General features: G+C 37.1%; 1 protein-coding gene across 4 annotated transcripts in view; it reads left to right on the top strand.

Moving 5' to 3' along the window:
- The window catches only part of BRF1 (BRF1 RNA polymerase III transcription initiation factor subunit), a 225,665-nt gene that overhangs the window by 64,823 nt on the left and 144,066 nt on the right, over positions 1 to 16,776 (top strand). For all 4 annotated transcript variants that reach the window (XM_038404984.2, XM_038404982.2, XM_043517889.1 and 1 more), the window contains exon 4: positions 12,235 to 12,266. In XM_038404984.2, the coding sequence (XP_038260912.1) occupies positions 12,235 to 12,266 (32 nt within the window). The remainder of the gene's footprint in view (positions 1 to 12,234; positions 12,267 to 16,776) is intronic.

Genomic DNA, 16,776 nt, shown 5'->3' with positions numbered 1-16,776 from the left:
GGAAGGTGTGGGTTTGGAGTGTGTGGCAGGATAGGTATTTCATCCTGGCTAGTAGACTTAGTCTCAGGACTACCAAATATCAGGTAAATGTTTTGAGCTCTTGTTAATAGGAATGTGATGGAGAGCAAGCAGTGAAACTTTGTGTTATAACACAGTACTTTTGTTTGTAACAGGCAAAGGTCTAAGGGTAAATCCTATCTAAAACTGAAAATCCTGGTGCAATCTTGCTATGCTGTATGGCCTTGTGACTGCTCCACCATAATAAATATTTCAGATACCTTTTTGGTAAAGGAGTCTCTGGTAGGTGGATTCCTTCTCTGTATAGGAATTTGTCTGTACCTTCGTAATGAGCTGCCATTTAATTGTTTGTAAAATCAGCCTCATCAGTGTACAGTGCACTGATGCTCTCTTGCAGAAGGCAGTTAACTTGGATGGCAGGATTATCCCTTCTATGTACTAAACAAGAGTAGTCATCTGCTAAGAAGATTCAAGCCTCAGCCAGGTACAAGAATCCTGTTTTTCATCTTGTTTTTCTTGTGCAGCTGCATGTTAAATCAGTTGATCCAATCATGCCCTTTGGGCACGCCTATGCAACCACACCTAAAGCTAATGTGTGTGCTGGTATAACTTGCATACATAACTTGCGTCTGAATCATCTTTATTGCTGAGGAACGTGTAGGAAAGAACTCAACAGTCTCGCATCTCAGACTGAACTTATAGGGCTGGCACATAGGGAAAAAAAAAGGCATTTTATTTGTAAGCTGAGCAAATATGACATAGAATTAGTGAGATGCTGTAAACATGAACCTACAGTACTGTTAGTCACTTTTCAGAGTATATGTATTTAACAGATTGCAATCAGTGTACTTTAGAGAGCTATTTGAAATTACAGTACCTGGTCACAATAAAAGTACTGCAAACTGTGTAAAAGGTGCCTGACTAGATCTTTCCCACTTATCACTGGCAGCTTTATTTCCCCAGTGGCAGATATGTACATTCTTCCTGATTTTTCTCATGAAGAATTTCAGCAGCTGAAATAAGTTTACAGTGCATTAAAAGCTGATGATGAAAGAGCTGTTTCTGTGCTGTAAGAGAGACTTAAGTATTTGACATCTTTAGAGGATTAAAAAAGATAACTTAGGGATAAAAGTTTAAAAATGACACTTCAAGGAGATATTCTTTATCTTCCATCTTGATTAAAACCATTCAATGGAAGTTGTTGCTCTTTAAAAACTTGACAAATACTACAATATTTGCAAGTATATTAGCTTTATTGTGCTGTTCACCAGCTGATGCCATGCTGCATTATATTGGAATGCTTTGTGCTTTTCTATTGAAGTGTAGTAAATATTGAAAATAATATCAACAGAATAGTAAAGTCCGTGACAAGCGTAGAAGAATTGCAACAAATTACTTAATGAAAGCTTTTATATCTTCAGTGGGATGTTTATATACTCTCGTAATAAAAAGAGTGGCATTCCATTACTCATTTCAGAATACTTCCTGAAGCTGAGTTGCTGATAAATGTGGTAGCATCTGAAATTGACACTTCCTGAATCTTTTCAAACACTGAGAACTTTTACATAGTAAGTCATTGTAGAACAAATAGGAGCAAAATTGAATACAGTCCACTACCGAATAAAGAAATTAAAGTTTGTTATAGTGCCTTCTTAGTCAGGCATTGGATAATTGGGGGGGAAAACTAGGACTGATTTACTTAAAATGAGAGGTCCAACATACAGTGTGGATTTCTTCCATTTGTGGTGTTGCTCTTGACCCAGCCTTGCATTTTTTCAACAACTGAGCAAAATTCTATAGTGAGTTACATGACGTTATAACCACATGGACTATTATAGGGTTTCTTTCTAGTTTATTTCAGACCTGTGCAGTTGGACACATGGTAATTAAGACATGTGGCTTCAAAGGCAAAAGATACAAAAAATAATCCAAATACATAAAAAAAAACAACAAAATAACCAAGCAAACACTCTCTAAAATATTCCTAACACTTTCTCTAAACACATTGCATATTCAAAATACATTGTTTCAGAGTAGCAGCCGTGTTAGTCTGTATTCGCAAAAAGAAAAGGAGTACTTGTGGCACCTTAGAGACTAACAAATTTATTTGAGCATAAGCTTTCGTGAGCTACAGCTAATGCATCCGATGAAGTGAGCTGTAGCTCACGAAAGCTTATGCTCAAATAAATTTTAGTCTCTAAGGTGCCACAAGTACTCCTTTTCTTTTTTCAAAATACATTATGCTTCAATATGGTAAAGATCTTAGTAGCACACAATTGAGATAACCTTTAACTTCCACTTGTGATTTTGCCATTTGTGAGTAATGTGAGCATAACAAACTCATGCACCATAATGTATTTTCAGTATAAATAATATAACTGTATAAAGTAATAAAAATATTAATATGTCTGCCTGTGTGTGTGTAAAATATATATACACTGTATATTTTACACATGCACATGCACAGGTATAAATCTTAATATTTTTATAAATATATTAACTAATTTCTGTACATTTCTGCAAAAAGGATGTGTGGCATTAGACCCTAATTATGTGGTTACCAGGATCAATGCTTTCACATTCATTTTCTTAATGAACATTAATGTTTTAGAAACAATTGATAGACATCCTCATTTTTTTCAAAGGGTATTATTACAGGTACAGTACTGCCAACAAAGTTTCTTGGGAATTTTTCTCATGCTTTCGTCATGTTTGAATTACTTTTGCTACCTCGGTACATCACAATTAGTTTTAGTAGCTGTTATAAAGTTTTACTCCAAACAGTTGATGACACTGAACACCTTGAATGTATGAAGTTGTGGGAGCTGTGTCACTATAGGAAGTGAGGGAGTATCATAGTTAATTTTCATGCATTAGTGCAGAATATGACTGTTCTTGTATAGAATAAAATTTTATATTTAGTGTAAGCACTTCTGAACCATTCGGCATGATCTGAGATTTTCTAAGCAGTGCAGGAATTTAGCCACTCATCCGTGAATTTTGATGAAAGATGTGACTAAATCCTTTGGGCTGCTCTGAAAATCTCAAGCGTAAAAATGGCATATTGTATTAATTTATGAGTGTTGCTAATATACAGTTTTTAAGCAACCCAACTTTTCAGCACCATGCTATTTCCATAAGAAAGAACGGTAGATGGCTGCGGGGATTGGTATTGATATAATGGAGCCTTTAACCAGAACACCTGTTTTGATTATGACAGAAGAGAGTGGTAACTAAAAGTTTGGTTACCTGTATTGAAAGGGTTGATCATTCCAGCTCCTAGTGGAGTGTTGGACACTCTGGTTGGCAGTTTCAGCCTCAACAGAGGTCTCTCGGATTTGACTGAACATGGAGACTGAACTCTTACCCCAAGAGATGGGGTCTTCAGGTCAATTTGAAATATGTTGGTGGAATGTTGTGCCCTTCTACTACCCATCCTCTGGATAAAGGACTTCCTTTTGGCACTTCTTGACAATTACCAAATTCAAATAATTAAAAAGGTGTGTGCTTATATATACATACATGCATTTAATATAGAGATGCTTGTAACAAGGTGACTGACAGTTTGCATCTTTTCATTGTGCTAGACTATAGAAATTTATTGATGCAATCGCGTTGGGCCTTTTAATACTAGAAACTTCTCAATTTTGAATGTTCTGTCCAACAAAAATCACCACAAAGTCATCAATCTAACAACAACAAAAATGACATAAATTTCTTCAGTGATGCTGTCATTTTTGGGAATGAGGCCTCCAGTATGGGGAAATTTCTGAGTGATGTATTATTGATTTAGTAAAGCTTTTAACACAGCCTCACCTGACCATCTCAGAAGCAAACTAGGGAAATGTGGTCTAGATGGAACTACTGTAAAGTGGCTGCACAACTGGTTGAAAAAGAGTAGTTATCAATAATTTTCTCTCAAGATGAGAGGAGGTATTTAATGGGCTCCTGCAGGGGTCTAGCAGCAGACTCAGGACAGTCAATATTTTCATTAATGACTTGGATAACGGAGTGCAGAGTATGTTTATAAAATTTGCAGATGACACCAAGCTGGGAGGGGTTGCAAGCACTTTGGAGGACAGGATTAGAATTCAAATGACCTTGACAAATTAGAAAAATGGTCTGGAATAAACAAAATGAAATTCAGTAAAACAAGTGCAAAGTATTACACTTAGGAAGGAAAAATCAAATGCCCAATTACAAAACGGAATATCTGACTACGTAGTAGTACTACTGCTGAAAAGGGTCTGGGGTTATAATGGGTCACAAACTAAATATGAGCTAACAATGAGATGCAGTTGTGAAAAAGGCTAATATACCCCAGAATGATATTTCGACTTGGGGGATAATTGGGACTTTAGGGCAAGGGGGAACCGCCCCCCAGCACTCACCGGCAGTGCGGGCTGGGACTGGGTTGCTCCACTTCCTGCCACCTGGTGAGTGCAGGGATGCCCGACCCCTGCTGCAGTCTCCCGGGATTTAGTTTAGGGGAAGGAGTGGAATGGGAGTGGAGCAGGGGTGGGGGCTTTGGGGAAGAGGTGGAGCAGGGGCGGGGGCAACTTTCCTAGCTGACTCAGGTGGCTGGGGGATCAGTCTGGCTGCTGGAGCAGCACGCAGCTGCGTAGGGCACCGGGCAATTTGGTGCCACAAATTTCCTGGTGCCCTACGCAGCTGTGTAGTTTGTGTATGGGTAAGGATGGCCCTGCATATTTTCAGCAACCACCTCTCCCCACCCTCCTCTCTGCTTTCCATTTCCAGACATCTTTCCAGCAATTCCTGTTAGATGTCCCACTGCTGTCCCAAAATAATTAACCTCCAAACCCAAGCTTTTTACCTTTCCTCCTCATCTTTCTTCTCTACCACTGTTGACAGCTCCCTCATCCTTCCTTTTCACAGGCTCACAACTTCTGTGTAATCTTTGGGTACAGGGAGAAAGGGACCTTTCCCTTTCCTTTTCCTCTTTCTCCTCAAATCTATCCATAACTCTGCTGCTATAATGCTGTTCTCCTTCTGGCTCTTCACATGTCTTTCTCATCCCTTTCTTGAATATCTTCATTAATTTCTTGTCCTTTGCCCATTATTAGCAAATTTGTTATCCTCGCCTTGAACACTGCATAATTGTATCCCTGCTTACAAGTTTGAACTCACTTCCTTCTCTCTCCTCGCTCTTTACACTTCTCCCAGTCTTCATGCTGTATTGCTTTTTTTGTCTCCTGCCTCCTTGTTCCACTCACAGGGAGCAGAAGTATAAAAGGGGTGAAGCCAATGTCTCACTTCTTGTCTGCCAACCCCTCTTTTATATTCCTTCTTAAACCTGACCTTCTGGGAATAATTCCTTGTTTTTCTCACCAATTATTTTTCCTCTTTCCCTTCCTTGAACTGCAGCCTCTTGTTTTGGTTGGACTTGTAAATACAAGCTTTTTGGGACAGGGAATATATTTTGTTTTGTAAACAGTAGTATGAATTGATTGTGCTATTATAAATAATCTGTATTATCATGATAGTAGGAGTAAGGCCTTCTAGATTGTGTTCTATTGAGGTCTTCCTCTCTAAGGGTAATGTTTTCAAAGTACCTAAGTCTCATTGAAAGCAAACTGGACTAGGGTCCTTTGAAAATTTTACCCTAAATGATGAATGTGAAGATGATGAAGAAAAGCTTACAGTATTAACTTTGTAAAGTCTGAATTTTAGTATGTTTTGTGTATTCCCGTCACATACATTTGGGTGGTTGGTGTATTAATGTAGACTGGAAATTTGTCTCCTTTTTAATAGGCCTAATTAAATGCTTGTATAATTTTGAATTAACTCTACTAACTAAATGTTAATTACTGAAACAAAGGATGCAGTGTTGTGAACAGGATCACCATCAGAAGACATGCCAGATTGTTAGGGATGTTGTTCAGGAAATGTGTTTCCTGCCTTACCTTATGTTCATTATATATTTAGGAAAAAATGCTGGCAGCAAATCTGTTGGGATCAGTGGAATTATTTCGGCTAAATGGTTAACCTAGACAGGAGCTTGTGTAATGGTGCTTTTCCGCCTTTAATAGTATTTCAGCACATAACCCTATGAAATAAAGGATTATTTCTAAAAAAAAATTAGGGTCTGTTTTTCATGTGTATTTGCCTACACAGACATAAAGTTAGGGTTTTGTGCAAATGACATTCATGTTCACAAGTTGAGTAGTTAGACATCAAGTTGATTTGCATGCTCAAGGACAACACCTGTATGCAGACTTACTTTTTTGCATATGGAAAATTGCAAATGTGGAGGCTGTATTTGAAAACTTTCCTCCCAGAATTTCAAGGTCAGGACTAATGTTTTTGCTAAATCTTTAGTATTTTATTTTCCAAAAAATACTCTTAATTGTTTGGATTAAGATGAATATTTGTAATCCCGCAATTTATTGAATGGCGGAGGAGGGAATGTGTATTTTTTGACAGTTATTGCTGTCAATGAATTTTAACTAAAAGCCAATTAAAATTTGACAATTTGTAAAGCACCAAATCATAAATCATAACCAGAAATTCACCTGTTACACTAAAATACTGGAAGGCAGTATTATCTAGTAGGTAGTTTACTGAACTGGAAGCTGAGGGATCTGGGTTTTAGTTCCAACTCTGCTCCTAAATTGCTGTATTACATGGGGCAGGTCGCTTCGCCTCTTTGAGCGTCTTTCTCCCCTCCCAGCCTTTGTCTATCATGCCTGTTCAGACTGGAAACTTTTAAAGGTAGGGACTATCTCCACACACTGCCTATCACAATGCCTCTTGGCACTAACTTAATATAAATAATACTCTTCTATGTTGATTGAAAATTGGGGGGGGGGATTAGTTTAGTTTTCATCAATTTTTCCGTTCATTTATTGCATTTCATCCAGTTTTTCTAGTCAGTGTAACTTTTTTCTTTTGCATTAACACAATGCCGATTAACACAAGATGATTTCATATTTACATTTTTATAGTGTTAATGTAACTGTTTGTGCTATTGGTGTTTGTAATAAATAAATAAATTCCCCATCCCCCATCTTTTCAAAGAACCTAAGATAGTCTGTCGCTACCTGCCATTTATTGACATGTTCTCAATGAGTGAATTGTAACCATGCATCCTTCGGAGTGAGTCCCTTTTCTAAGGGTATGCCTTTCTTTCAGTAAGATGCATTGCAATCTCGACTGAAGGATCTGACACTAAAAAATACAGTACTGTGTTTAAAAAAAAAAAGCCAATAAAAATGATTAAAATCTTAATGTTTTGAGAGAAACTTACAAAATCCAGAAAATTCAAATAACAAACTGCTGACTCTGTTCTTACCATCATATACGGTTCCTAATTTTTCATGTTGTTTAAGCACTAAGGGCAATGTGCTGCAAAAGACTTTAGATACAATAGCATGAGATAATTTGTGTGAAAGTTTCCTGGCTTTTGTAGATTTAATCAGACCATTTAACTAGGATTTTTGTGTGTGTGTGGCTGCATTATGTTTAGTGGTTCTTTCTTTAAATAGATTTTTTGTGATCAATCTTGAATGTGGCAAAGTTATTTATAGACACAAATGGCAATCTTGCTTCCTAGTAAAAGCTAACATTGAATGTTCCCTGTATGGTTTTGCCACCCTTACTTCTGCACTGTCGCCTGCAGAGCTGGGCCCTCAGTTAGCAGCTGCCAGTGTCCGGCGCCCAGCGCTGAAGGCAGCAGCGTAGAAGTAAGGATGGCGTAGCCACCCTTACTTCTGCACTGCTGCTGGCGGGGCACTGCCTTCAGAGCTGGGCATCCAATCAATAGCCCCTGCTGTCCGGCTGCCCAACTCTGAAGGAAGTGCAGAAATAAGGGTGGCAATACCACAATCCCCTCTAAAATAACCTTGCAACCCCCCCTTAACCACTTTTGGGTTAGGACCCCCAATTTGGGAAAGGTTACTTTCCCCCGTGAAATTGGTATAGCATAGGGTAAAAGCACACAAGACTAGATTTCATGGGGGAACCCCAGATTTCACGGTCCGTGACGCATTTTTCATGGCTGGGACTTTGGTAAGGACCTAGTTATCTTCTATTTTATTACAGGTTTCAGAGTAGCAGCCGTGTTAGTCTGTATTCACAAAAAGAAAAGGAGTACTTGTGGCACCTTAGAGACTAACAAATTTATTAGAGCATAAGCTTTCGTGAGCTACAGCTCACTTCATCGGAACTTCATCTATTTTATTAGTATCTCTGATAATAGAAAAGGAGTACTTGTGACACCTTAGAGAATAACAAATTTATTTGAGCATAAGCTTTCGTGAGCTACAGCTCACTTCATCGGAACTTCATCTATTTTATTAGTATCTCTGATAATAGAAAAGGAGTACTTGTGACACCTTAGAGAATAACAAATTTATTTGAGCATAAGCTTTCGTGAGCTACAGCTCACTTCATCGGATGCATCCGATGAAGTGAGCTGTAGCTCACGAAAGCTTATGCTCAAATAAATTTGTTGTTCTCTAAGGTGTCACAAGTACTCCTTTTCTTTTTGCGAATAAAGACTAACGCAGCTACTACTCTGAAATCTGATGTTAACTGCTTTCTTTCCTATTGAGAACTTTTTCATGTGCTAGTTTTGTACTTGCTTGAAAGTGCTATTGTTTTCTGTCAGCTTTAATGATGCAAACATTTATATTGTTAAAAACATATGTTTTTTTCAGTTGTATTTCACATTGTCCCAAACTTTTCCACCCTCTAAAAATGAGCTTAAAAACAACATGTTTTTACATCTACTTCCTGTTGATAATTGCTCTCACCGTATGCATAACATAGGCCAACCCACTGGAACTGAATGACTCAAATATCCCATTCTCTCTCCCTTCATTGTGGCAAACACACATCTAATCAGTGAGAGATTGCTGCAGGCTAACTTTTATGAGATCCAGAAACTCCACTTTTTTTACTGTGATCTCTTCTTAAATTTCAGTGGACTTAAACCAACTTCACTTGCACCAACTTCACCAAGGAGCAAACTGGTTAAAACATCTGTATTGTGCTAAATTGCGTCACCGGTACCTGAACTCTAGTGAAAGTAAATTTCTCAACATATATCAAGTATTCTAAATGTATGCAGTGTTTTAAATATTTTTCTCTAGTAATTGAAAAGTTTATTTTTTAAAGTAATGAAACTTGTGATTGTTTTTTATTTTACATTTCAAAATAAAATCTCTTAAACGAGTAATTTATAAGTAGATATATTAATTGAGGGGGAAAGGCAGCCTAGGTGGTTTAGTGTATTTGTACACTAGCCTTTTATCTCTAAATGATCAAGAATGACTAGTAATTTTAAATTCTTCAATTTTGGGTGTATTCAACTTCTGAGGCACCCTAAAGGGACTGGTTTTCAGTGGATGTCTGCTCAGCAGTTTGACAACTTAGCCCCTCTAAGGTGTGTCAAACTGGGCACCCAGTAACTGAGGCACTCAAAATCATGTGTCACTTTTGAAAGCTTTGATCTGAAACATTTGTGTCCCAAATAAATCAAGCTTTGGAGTGTCTTCCTGTTTGAAAAAAAAAAATCACCATACAATTTGGATTGGCAGGCAGCTTCCACTCAGGAAGGCTACTTGGCAGCAAAAGTTATAAAAACCAGCTGTGTCAACTGAGTTGGGGTGGACTGGGCAAAGAAAGAGTAAAATGCTAGTTTGGCTGTGTTTGAAGAGTTGTCAGTGGTTATGGCTCTTCTGCACTTCCATTTTTCAAGTCTTTTTTTTTACACTTTTTTCCCTTTTCTGATTGATGGAGGATAGGTCCATCAGTGGCTATTGGCTAGGATGGTCAGGGATGGTGTCCCTAGCCTCTCTCTATTTGCCAGAAGCTGGGAATGGGTGACAGGAGATGGATCATTTGATGATGACCTGTTCTGTTCATTCCCTCTGGGGCACCTGGCATTGGCCACTGTCGGAAGACAGGATATTGGGCTTGATGGACCTCTGGTCTGACCCAATATGGCCATTCTTATGTTCTCCCTGCTTACGCCAGTCCAGTTGTGATCATTTCAGTAGTGCTTTGCTTGGACTTCTGTCTTTCACTAAAAAGCTCTAATTTTTTGCAGGTTATCTTTTCTGTCAGCAGTCTCTTAGCTAATTTGAATTTTGATAGGTTTGAGTAGCAGCCGTGTTAGTCTGTATTCGCAAAAAGAAAAGGAGTACTTATGGCACCTTAGAGACTAACAAATTTATTAGAGCATAAGCTTTCGTGAGCTACAGCTGAAGTGAGCTGTAGCTCACGAAAGCTTATGCTCTAATAAATTTGTTAGTCTCTTAGGTGCCACAAGTACTCCTTTTCTTTTTGAATTTTGATGACTTCTAATTGTATATGACAGTATTTTATATAATGAATTTCTGATTTTAGTTCAGACACTTACTGGGATCGTAGCTAATTGAATGCCCAGGCCTGCTATTCTCCCACATTATTGAAGCTTAGCTTGTGCTAAGACAATAAGATGTGTAGAATTTTATATTGAATTTGTCAAATGCATGCAGAACAAATTTGGAATGTTGAGTCTGTATAGTTTTAATACAAGATAGAGATAGAAATGCTGAGTATAAGTGGTACAAATGTTTATGCATAAACCGATAGTTACCAGAATTCTTCCCCCCCAGCAAAAAAAAAAAAAGCTGTTATATAGAAAAATGTCTGTACTGAAGAAGAGCTTTGTGTAAGCTCAGAAGCTTGTCTTTCTCACCCACAGAAGTTGGCCAATAAAAGATACTGTATCTCACTCACCATATGTCTCTAATATTCAGTATTAGTTTAATATACTTTATAAAAACAGGCTAACACCTATATTACTACAATGTACTGAACTATAGTGAACTTATTTACAGTTTTTACCATATTCATTGATTTGTTATGCATGTTGCTTTTTCTATTAAATTGTTTGTTTACTCTAAAATAGAACATTTTACAGTAGTTAAACTAAAACCAGCTAGCTAAGAACATATTTAGTCTGTTGTTAAGTTAAAAGAGAGATGTAATTAAGGAAAAACCAGGCTTGATAAAAGCATCAAAGTTTAGAAGTCTTTAAAGCAGACACAACATTTGGCACTTGTTAGGATGAAATAGCCTAAAATTATCAAAGGAAATTAAAGTTTTTAAAATATTTGTATAAAGAAACTTTTTTATTAAATAGACTTTTTGATAGACTTGGGGTTGTTGTTTTGGTGGTTGTGAATAGTGTTTTATCTTTGTTTTTACCCCTACTATTTTTCCTTTTATTTAAGTACTGTAAGAATAGAAAACATTTTGTAAATTTACTCAACAGTTTCAGTAAAATCTTCAGTAAATTCTCTCTAGTAGCTTTCTGTTTTGTTCTGAATGTGTTTTTTTTTCTTAAATAAATTGCAATTGTTAAGTTGCTGCAGTCATTCTTAATACTACTGGTATTTACAAACTAACATTTTGGGCCCAAACTCCCTTCCACTCTATGGTGTGAGGATGAAAGGACTGAAAATTCTGATGTACTGACCCTAAACTGTTAGAGAGAAGAGTGGAGTCAACATGACATTCTCTTCCTGCACCCCTATTCCTTTCCCATGGAAGACTTTCAGTCCTTCTGGCATGGAAGCAGACTGAGTGAGTGGATATACAGTCTAGCAAAATTAATTTGTTTCCTATTACATATTTTGTATCTTGCTCAGAGATGAAGAGGCAGGGTCTGTATAGTCAAGGAGCTGATGGCAGCATGGCTCTTAAGTGAGCTCTGCCTATGGGGGAAGTCTCATATAACAACATAGAGGGGCTGCCCATCTGTGTAGTTGCCCTGAAATTAGCAGTTTCCTAGTCCTTTCCCATGGATTTTTCTGCAGTGAGAGATCAGGTCCTAAATTGGCATAGAAAAAAGTGACAGATTAGATTTTCAAAAATGAATTCTCTATTTTGTGCCATTTGATTTCCAGAATACAATATATAGTATATGTAGTCTTAGCTCATTCCTCAAGGGATTCCTTGTCTTTTTAGAGATACTTCTTTTACATATAAACCTTGTTTGTAATGGCACCTTGTGTTCCATAGTGAGGGTAGGCAGGGCTTACTCAGGAGCTGAAAACAATGATTCTTTAGCAGGAATGCTGGATCAGACTACTTAATCCATATTCCTGCACTGCCATATGTAAATGATTTTATTTCTCCTTTTATAAAGTTGCTAATCAAATTATCAAATTTTACATGCATTTATATTCCTTGACTTTTTCACAGACATGTTACTTGACCTCAGTGACCTTCTTCAGGTATTGTATCTGTTGTTTAATCTTTTGTTTCAAATATTAAACCTTAAAAATAAATACAAGCGAAGAACTACTAATGTGTGCTATTTGGGAAACCTTAATGAACTCTTTCTTTAAAGATTCTGGGCAGGGAAATCATAGGGCTTATAAATCAGAGTAATTATTCAGTGAAATTAAAAATCAAGTGCTTGGGTTTTTTTAACCTGACAAATAACACATCAGCAGTTTAGTATAATCTTTCCCCGGTGATCACAAAGTCACTGTAGTGGCACAAGGTCAGATTTCACACATTTTTAAAACAGCTGGTAAAGACAGAAATAACTTTTGTTAAGTATAAATGGATCTGTAAAATATTGTGATATTTTTGTAAAATCTATTTTGAATTGTGTGTACTTAAAGCACTTGTGGATATAGAACTCTAAGTGTGTGTGTGTGTGTGTGTGTGTGTGTGTGTGTGTGTGTGTGTGTGTGTGTGTGTAATGTACACATTCTGTTGCCATATCATAAACATCTATTTTACATACAGTACAAGTTGGATGGTATAGGTTATTTTTGTCCTTGCAGCTGTCTTTGTAAATGGCATCCCTCTGAAGGTTATTTATTACTTAAAGGAATCTGATGGAATTACAATAATCTAATGCATCTTTAATTCTTAAAATAATGAACATTCTTCTAATCTGCTACAAACTTTGAATGGGTTAAGTGTGCTTAGTTATAACGAGAGAGAGAGAGAGAGAGAGAGAGCGCGCTTGTGCACATGTGCACACGCGCTGTGGGGAGGACTAGTGGGAGGTTTATTATTTCATTTCAAACCTAGAGATTTAGTGATTTCTTGCATAGATTACTACTAAATAGAAAGAGAAGTAAGATGATGAAACATGGAACAAATGTAATCAGAGGTATTGTATCTGCAAAAGATGCCACAAATACAACAGGGTTGGCTTTCTAACGGCAGTAGAGCAGATTTGTTTCCAGATTTTTTTTCTATATAATCTAATGAGAAAAAGGAGGAAGAAGGGACATTTGAGGACTTCAAGCCATTCCTAGGGGAAACTGAAGGTACAGATGATCCAGAAGCAATGTAGGGTTGGGGATAAAAGTAATTTTTGGGAAGAAGATGTAGTAGCTAGAATCTTAAACTTGTAATTACAATAGAATGGATTTATAGCAGTAGGAATATACTGCCAACCACCAGGATGGTGATGGTGATTGTGAAATGTTCAGGGAGATTAGAGAGGCTACGAAAATAGAAAACTCAGTAATAGGGGGTTTCAACTATCCTCGTATTGACTGAGTGTACATGTCACCTCAGGATGAGAAGCAGAGTTAAAGTTTCAACACATCATAAATGACTGCTTCTTGGAGCAGCTAGTCCTGGTACCCACAAGGGGAGAGGCAATTTTTGATTTAGTCCTAAATGGTACACAAGACGTGGTCCAAGATGTGAGTGTAACTGAATTGCTCGGTTTTAACGATCATGCTATAAATAAATGTATCATCCGTGTGTGTGTGTGTGTGTGTGTGGGGGGGAAATACCAAAATAGCCCACCACAATGGCATTTAACTAAAGAAATGGGAACCACACAAAAATGAGGAAGCTAGATAAACAGAAATGAAAAGCTGCAGTCACAAAACTGAAATGCCTGCAAGTTGCATGGAAACTTCTAAAACACACCACTATAGAGGCTCAATTTAAATGTATACCCCAAATTAAAAAACATAGCAAGGGAACCAAAAAAGTGCCACTATGGCTAAACAACAAAGTAAAAAAAGTAGGTAGAGGCAAAAAGGCATCCTTAAATTGGAAGTTAAATCCTATGGAGAAAAATAGAAAATCTGGCAAGTCAAGTGTAGAATTAGACAGGCCAAAAAAGAATCTGAAGAGCAACTAGCCAAAGACTCAAAAGCTAACAGAAAAATATTTAAGTACATCAGAAGCAGGGAGCCTGCCAAACAAGCAGTGGGGCCATTGGATGATCATGGTGCTAAAGGAGCACTCAAGAATGGTAAGGCCATTGCGGAGAAGCTAAATGAATTCTATGCATCAGTCTTCACTGCAGAGGATGTGAGGGATTCTTCCACATCTGAGCCATTCTTTTTAGAAGAGAAATCTGAGGAACTGTCCCAGATTTGAGATGTCAATAAAGGAGGTTTTGGAACACTATTTAACTTATCAATTTAAGTCATCAGGACCAGATGGCATTCACCCAAGAGTTCTGAAGGAATTCAAATATGAAATTGCAGAACTACTAACTGTGGTATGTAACCTATCACTTAAATCAGGTTCTGTACCTGATGACTGAAGGAGAGCTAATATGACGCACATTTTTTTAAAAGGCTCAAGGAGAGATCCTGGCAATTACAGGCCATTAAGTCCAAGTTCAGTACCAGTTAAATCGGTTGAAACTATAGTAAAGAACAGAATTATCAGTCATAGATGAACACGATTTGTTGGGGAAGAGTCAATGGCTTTTGTAAAGGGAAATCATAACTCATCAATCTGTTAGAATTCTTTGAGGGGACCAATAGACGTGTGCTTGGACTTACAAAACACCTTTGACAAGGTCCCTGATCAAAGGCTCTTAAGTATGCAGTCATGGGACAAGAGGGAAGGTCCTGTCATGGATCCCTAACTAGTTAAAAGTAGGGCTGTCAATCGCAGCTACCACTTGCGACTAACGCAAAACATATTAACTAGATTTTAAAAAAAGTTACAATTAATTGCAGTTTTAATACTGTTAAACAACAATAGAATACTAGTTGAAATATATTATAAATATATTTTGATGATTTTCTACATTTTAATATATATTGATTTCAATTACAACACAGATTACAAAGTGTACAGAGTTCACTTTATATTATTTTTATTACAAATATTTGCACTGTAAAAAGATAAGCAAAAGTAATACTTTTCAGTTCACCTCATACAAGTCCACTCAGCCCTACTTCTTGTTCAGCCAATTCCTAAGACAAACAAGTTTTCATTTATGGGTGATGATGCTGCCCGCTTATTATTTACAATGTCACTGGAAACTGTCTTAGCCGGCATTGCAAGGTATTTATGTGCCAGATATGCTAAACATTTGTGTGCCCCATCATGCTTCGACTTGTAGGCACTAAAGTTTTACATTGTCTTGTTTATGAATGCAGTTAAAAAAAACTTCTACATTTGTAAATTGCACTTCCATGATAAAGATATTGCACTACAGTACTGTACTACGTACTACAGTATGAGGTGAATTGAAAATACTATTTCTTTTGTTTCGTTTTTACAGTATAAATATTTGTAATAAAAAATATAAGGTGAGCGCTGTATACTTTGTAATTGAAATCAATATATTTGAAAATGTAGAAAGACATCCAAAAATATTTATAATACAGTTCAATTGGTATTCTATTAACAACAATTTGATTAAAACTGTGAGTAATCACAACTTTTTTTTTAATCTCATGATTAATTGCAATTACTTTTTAAATCATTTAGCAGCCCTAGTTAAAAGACATGAAACTAAAGGATAGGAATAACTGGTCCTTTTTCTGAATGGAGAGAGGTAAATTGTGGTGTCCCCCAGGGATATGTACTGAGACCAGTGCTATTCAACATATTCATAAATGATCTGGAAAAAGGGGTAAACAGTGAGGTGGCAAAGTTTGCAGATGATACAAAATTACTCAAGATAGTTTAAGTCCAAAGCTGACTGTGAACAGTTAGCAAAATGGGGTGATTGGGCAACAAAATGGCAGATAAAAGTCAAAGTTGATAAATGCAAAGTAATGCACATTGGAAATCACAATTCCCAACTATACATACAACATGATTGCATCTAAATTAGCTGGTATCTCTTAAGAAAGAGAGCTTGGAGTCATGGATTCAGTTCACTGAAAACATCTGCTTAATGTGCTGCAGCAGTCAAAAAAGCTAAGAGAATGTTAGGAACCATTAGGAAAGGGATAAATAATAAGGTAGAAAATATCATGCCACTATATAAATCCATCATGCACCCATACCATGAACACTGCGCGCAGCACTGGCTGCCCTGTCTCAAAAAAGATGTATAAGAAGCAGAAAAGGTACAGAGAAGGGCAACAAAAATTATTAGGAGTATGGAACAGCTTTCATATAAGGAGAGATTAAAAAGATGGACTTTTCAGCTTGGAAAAGAGACAACTGGGGGGGGGGAATATGAGAGAGGTCTATAAAACCATGAATGGTGTGAAGAAAGTGAATACTGAAGTGTTTACCTCTTCACACAATAGAAGAACCAGGGGTCACCCAATAAAATTAATAGGCAGCAGAATTATAAGAAACATAAGGAAGCACTTCAGACAACATAGTGTCTGTAGAACTCGTTCCAGGGGATATTGTGAAGGCCAAAACTATAATAGGGTTCAAAAAAGAAGTAAATATGTTCTTGGAAGATAGGTCCATCAGTAGCTATTAGCCAGGATGGTCAGGGATGCAACTTCATGTTCTGGATGTTCCTAGCTTCTGATTGCCAGAAGCTGGGAG

This window comes from Dermochelys coriacea, chromosome 6 (assembly GCF_009764565.3).
Source record: "Dermochelys coriacea isolate rDerCor1 chromosome 6, rDerCor1.pri.v4, whole genome shotgun sequence".
NCBI lineage: Eukaryota > Metazoa > Chordata > Testudines > Dermochelyidae > Dermochelys > Dermochelys coriacea.
Note: the sequence above shows the minus strand (reverse complement) of the source record. Positions and strands in the feature narration are given on the sequence as shown.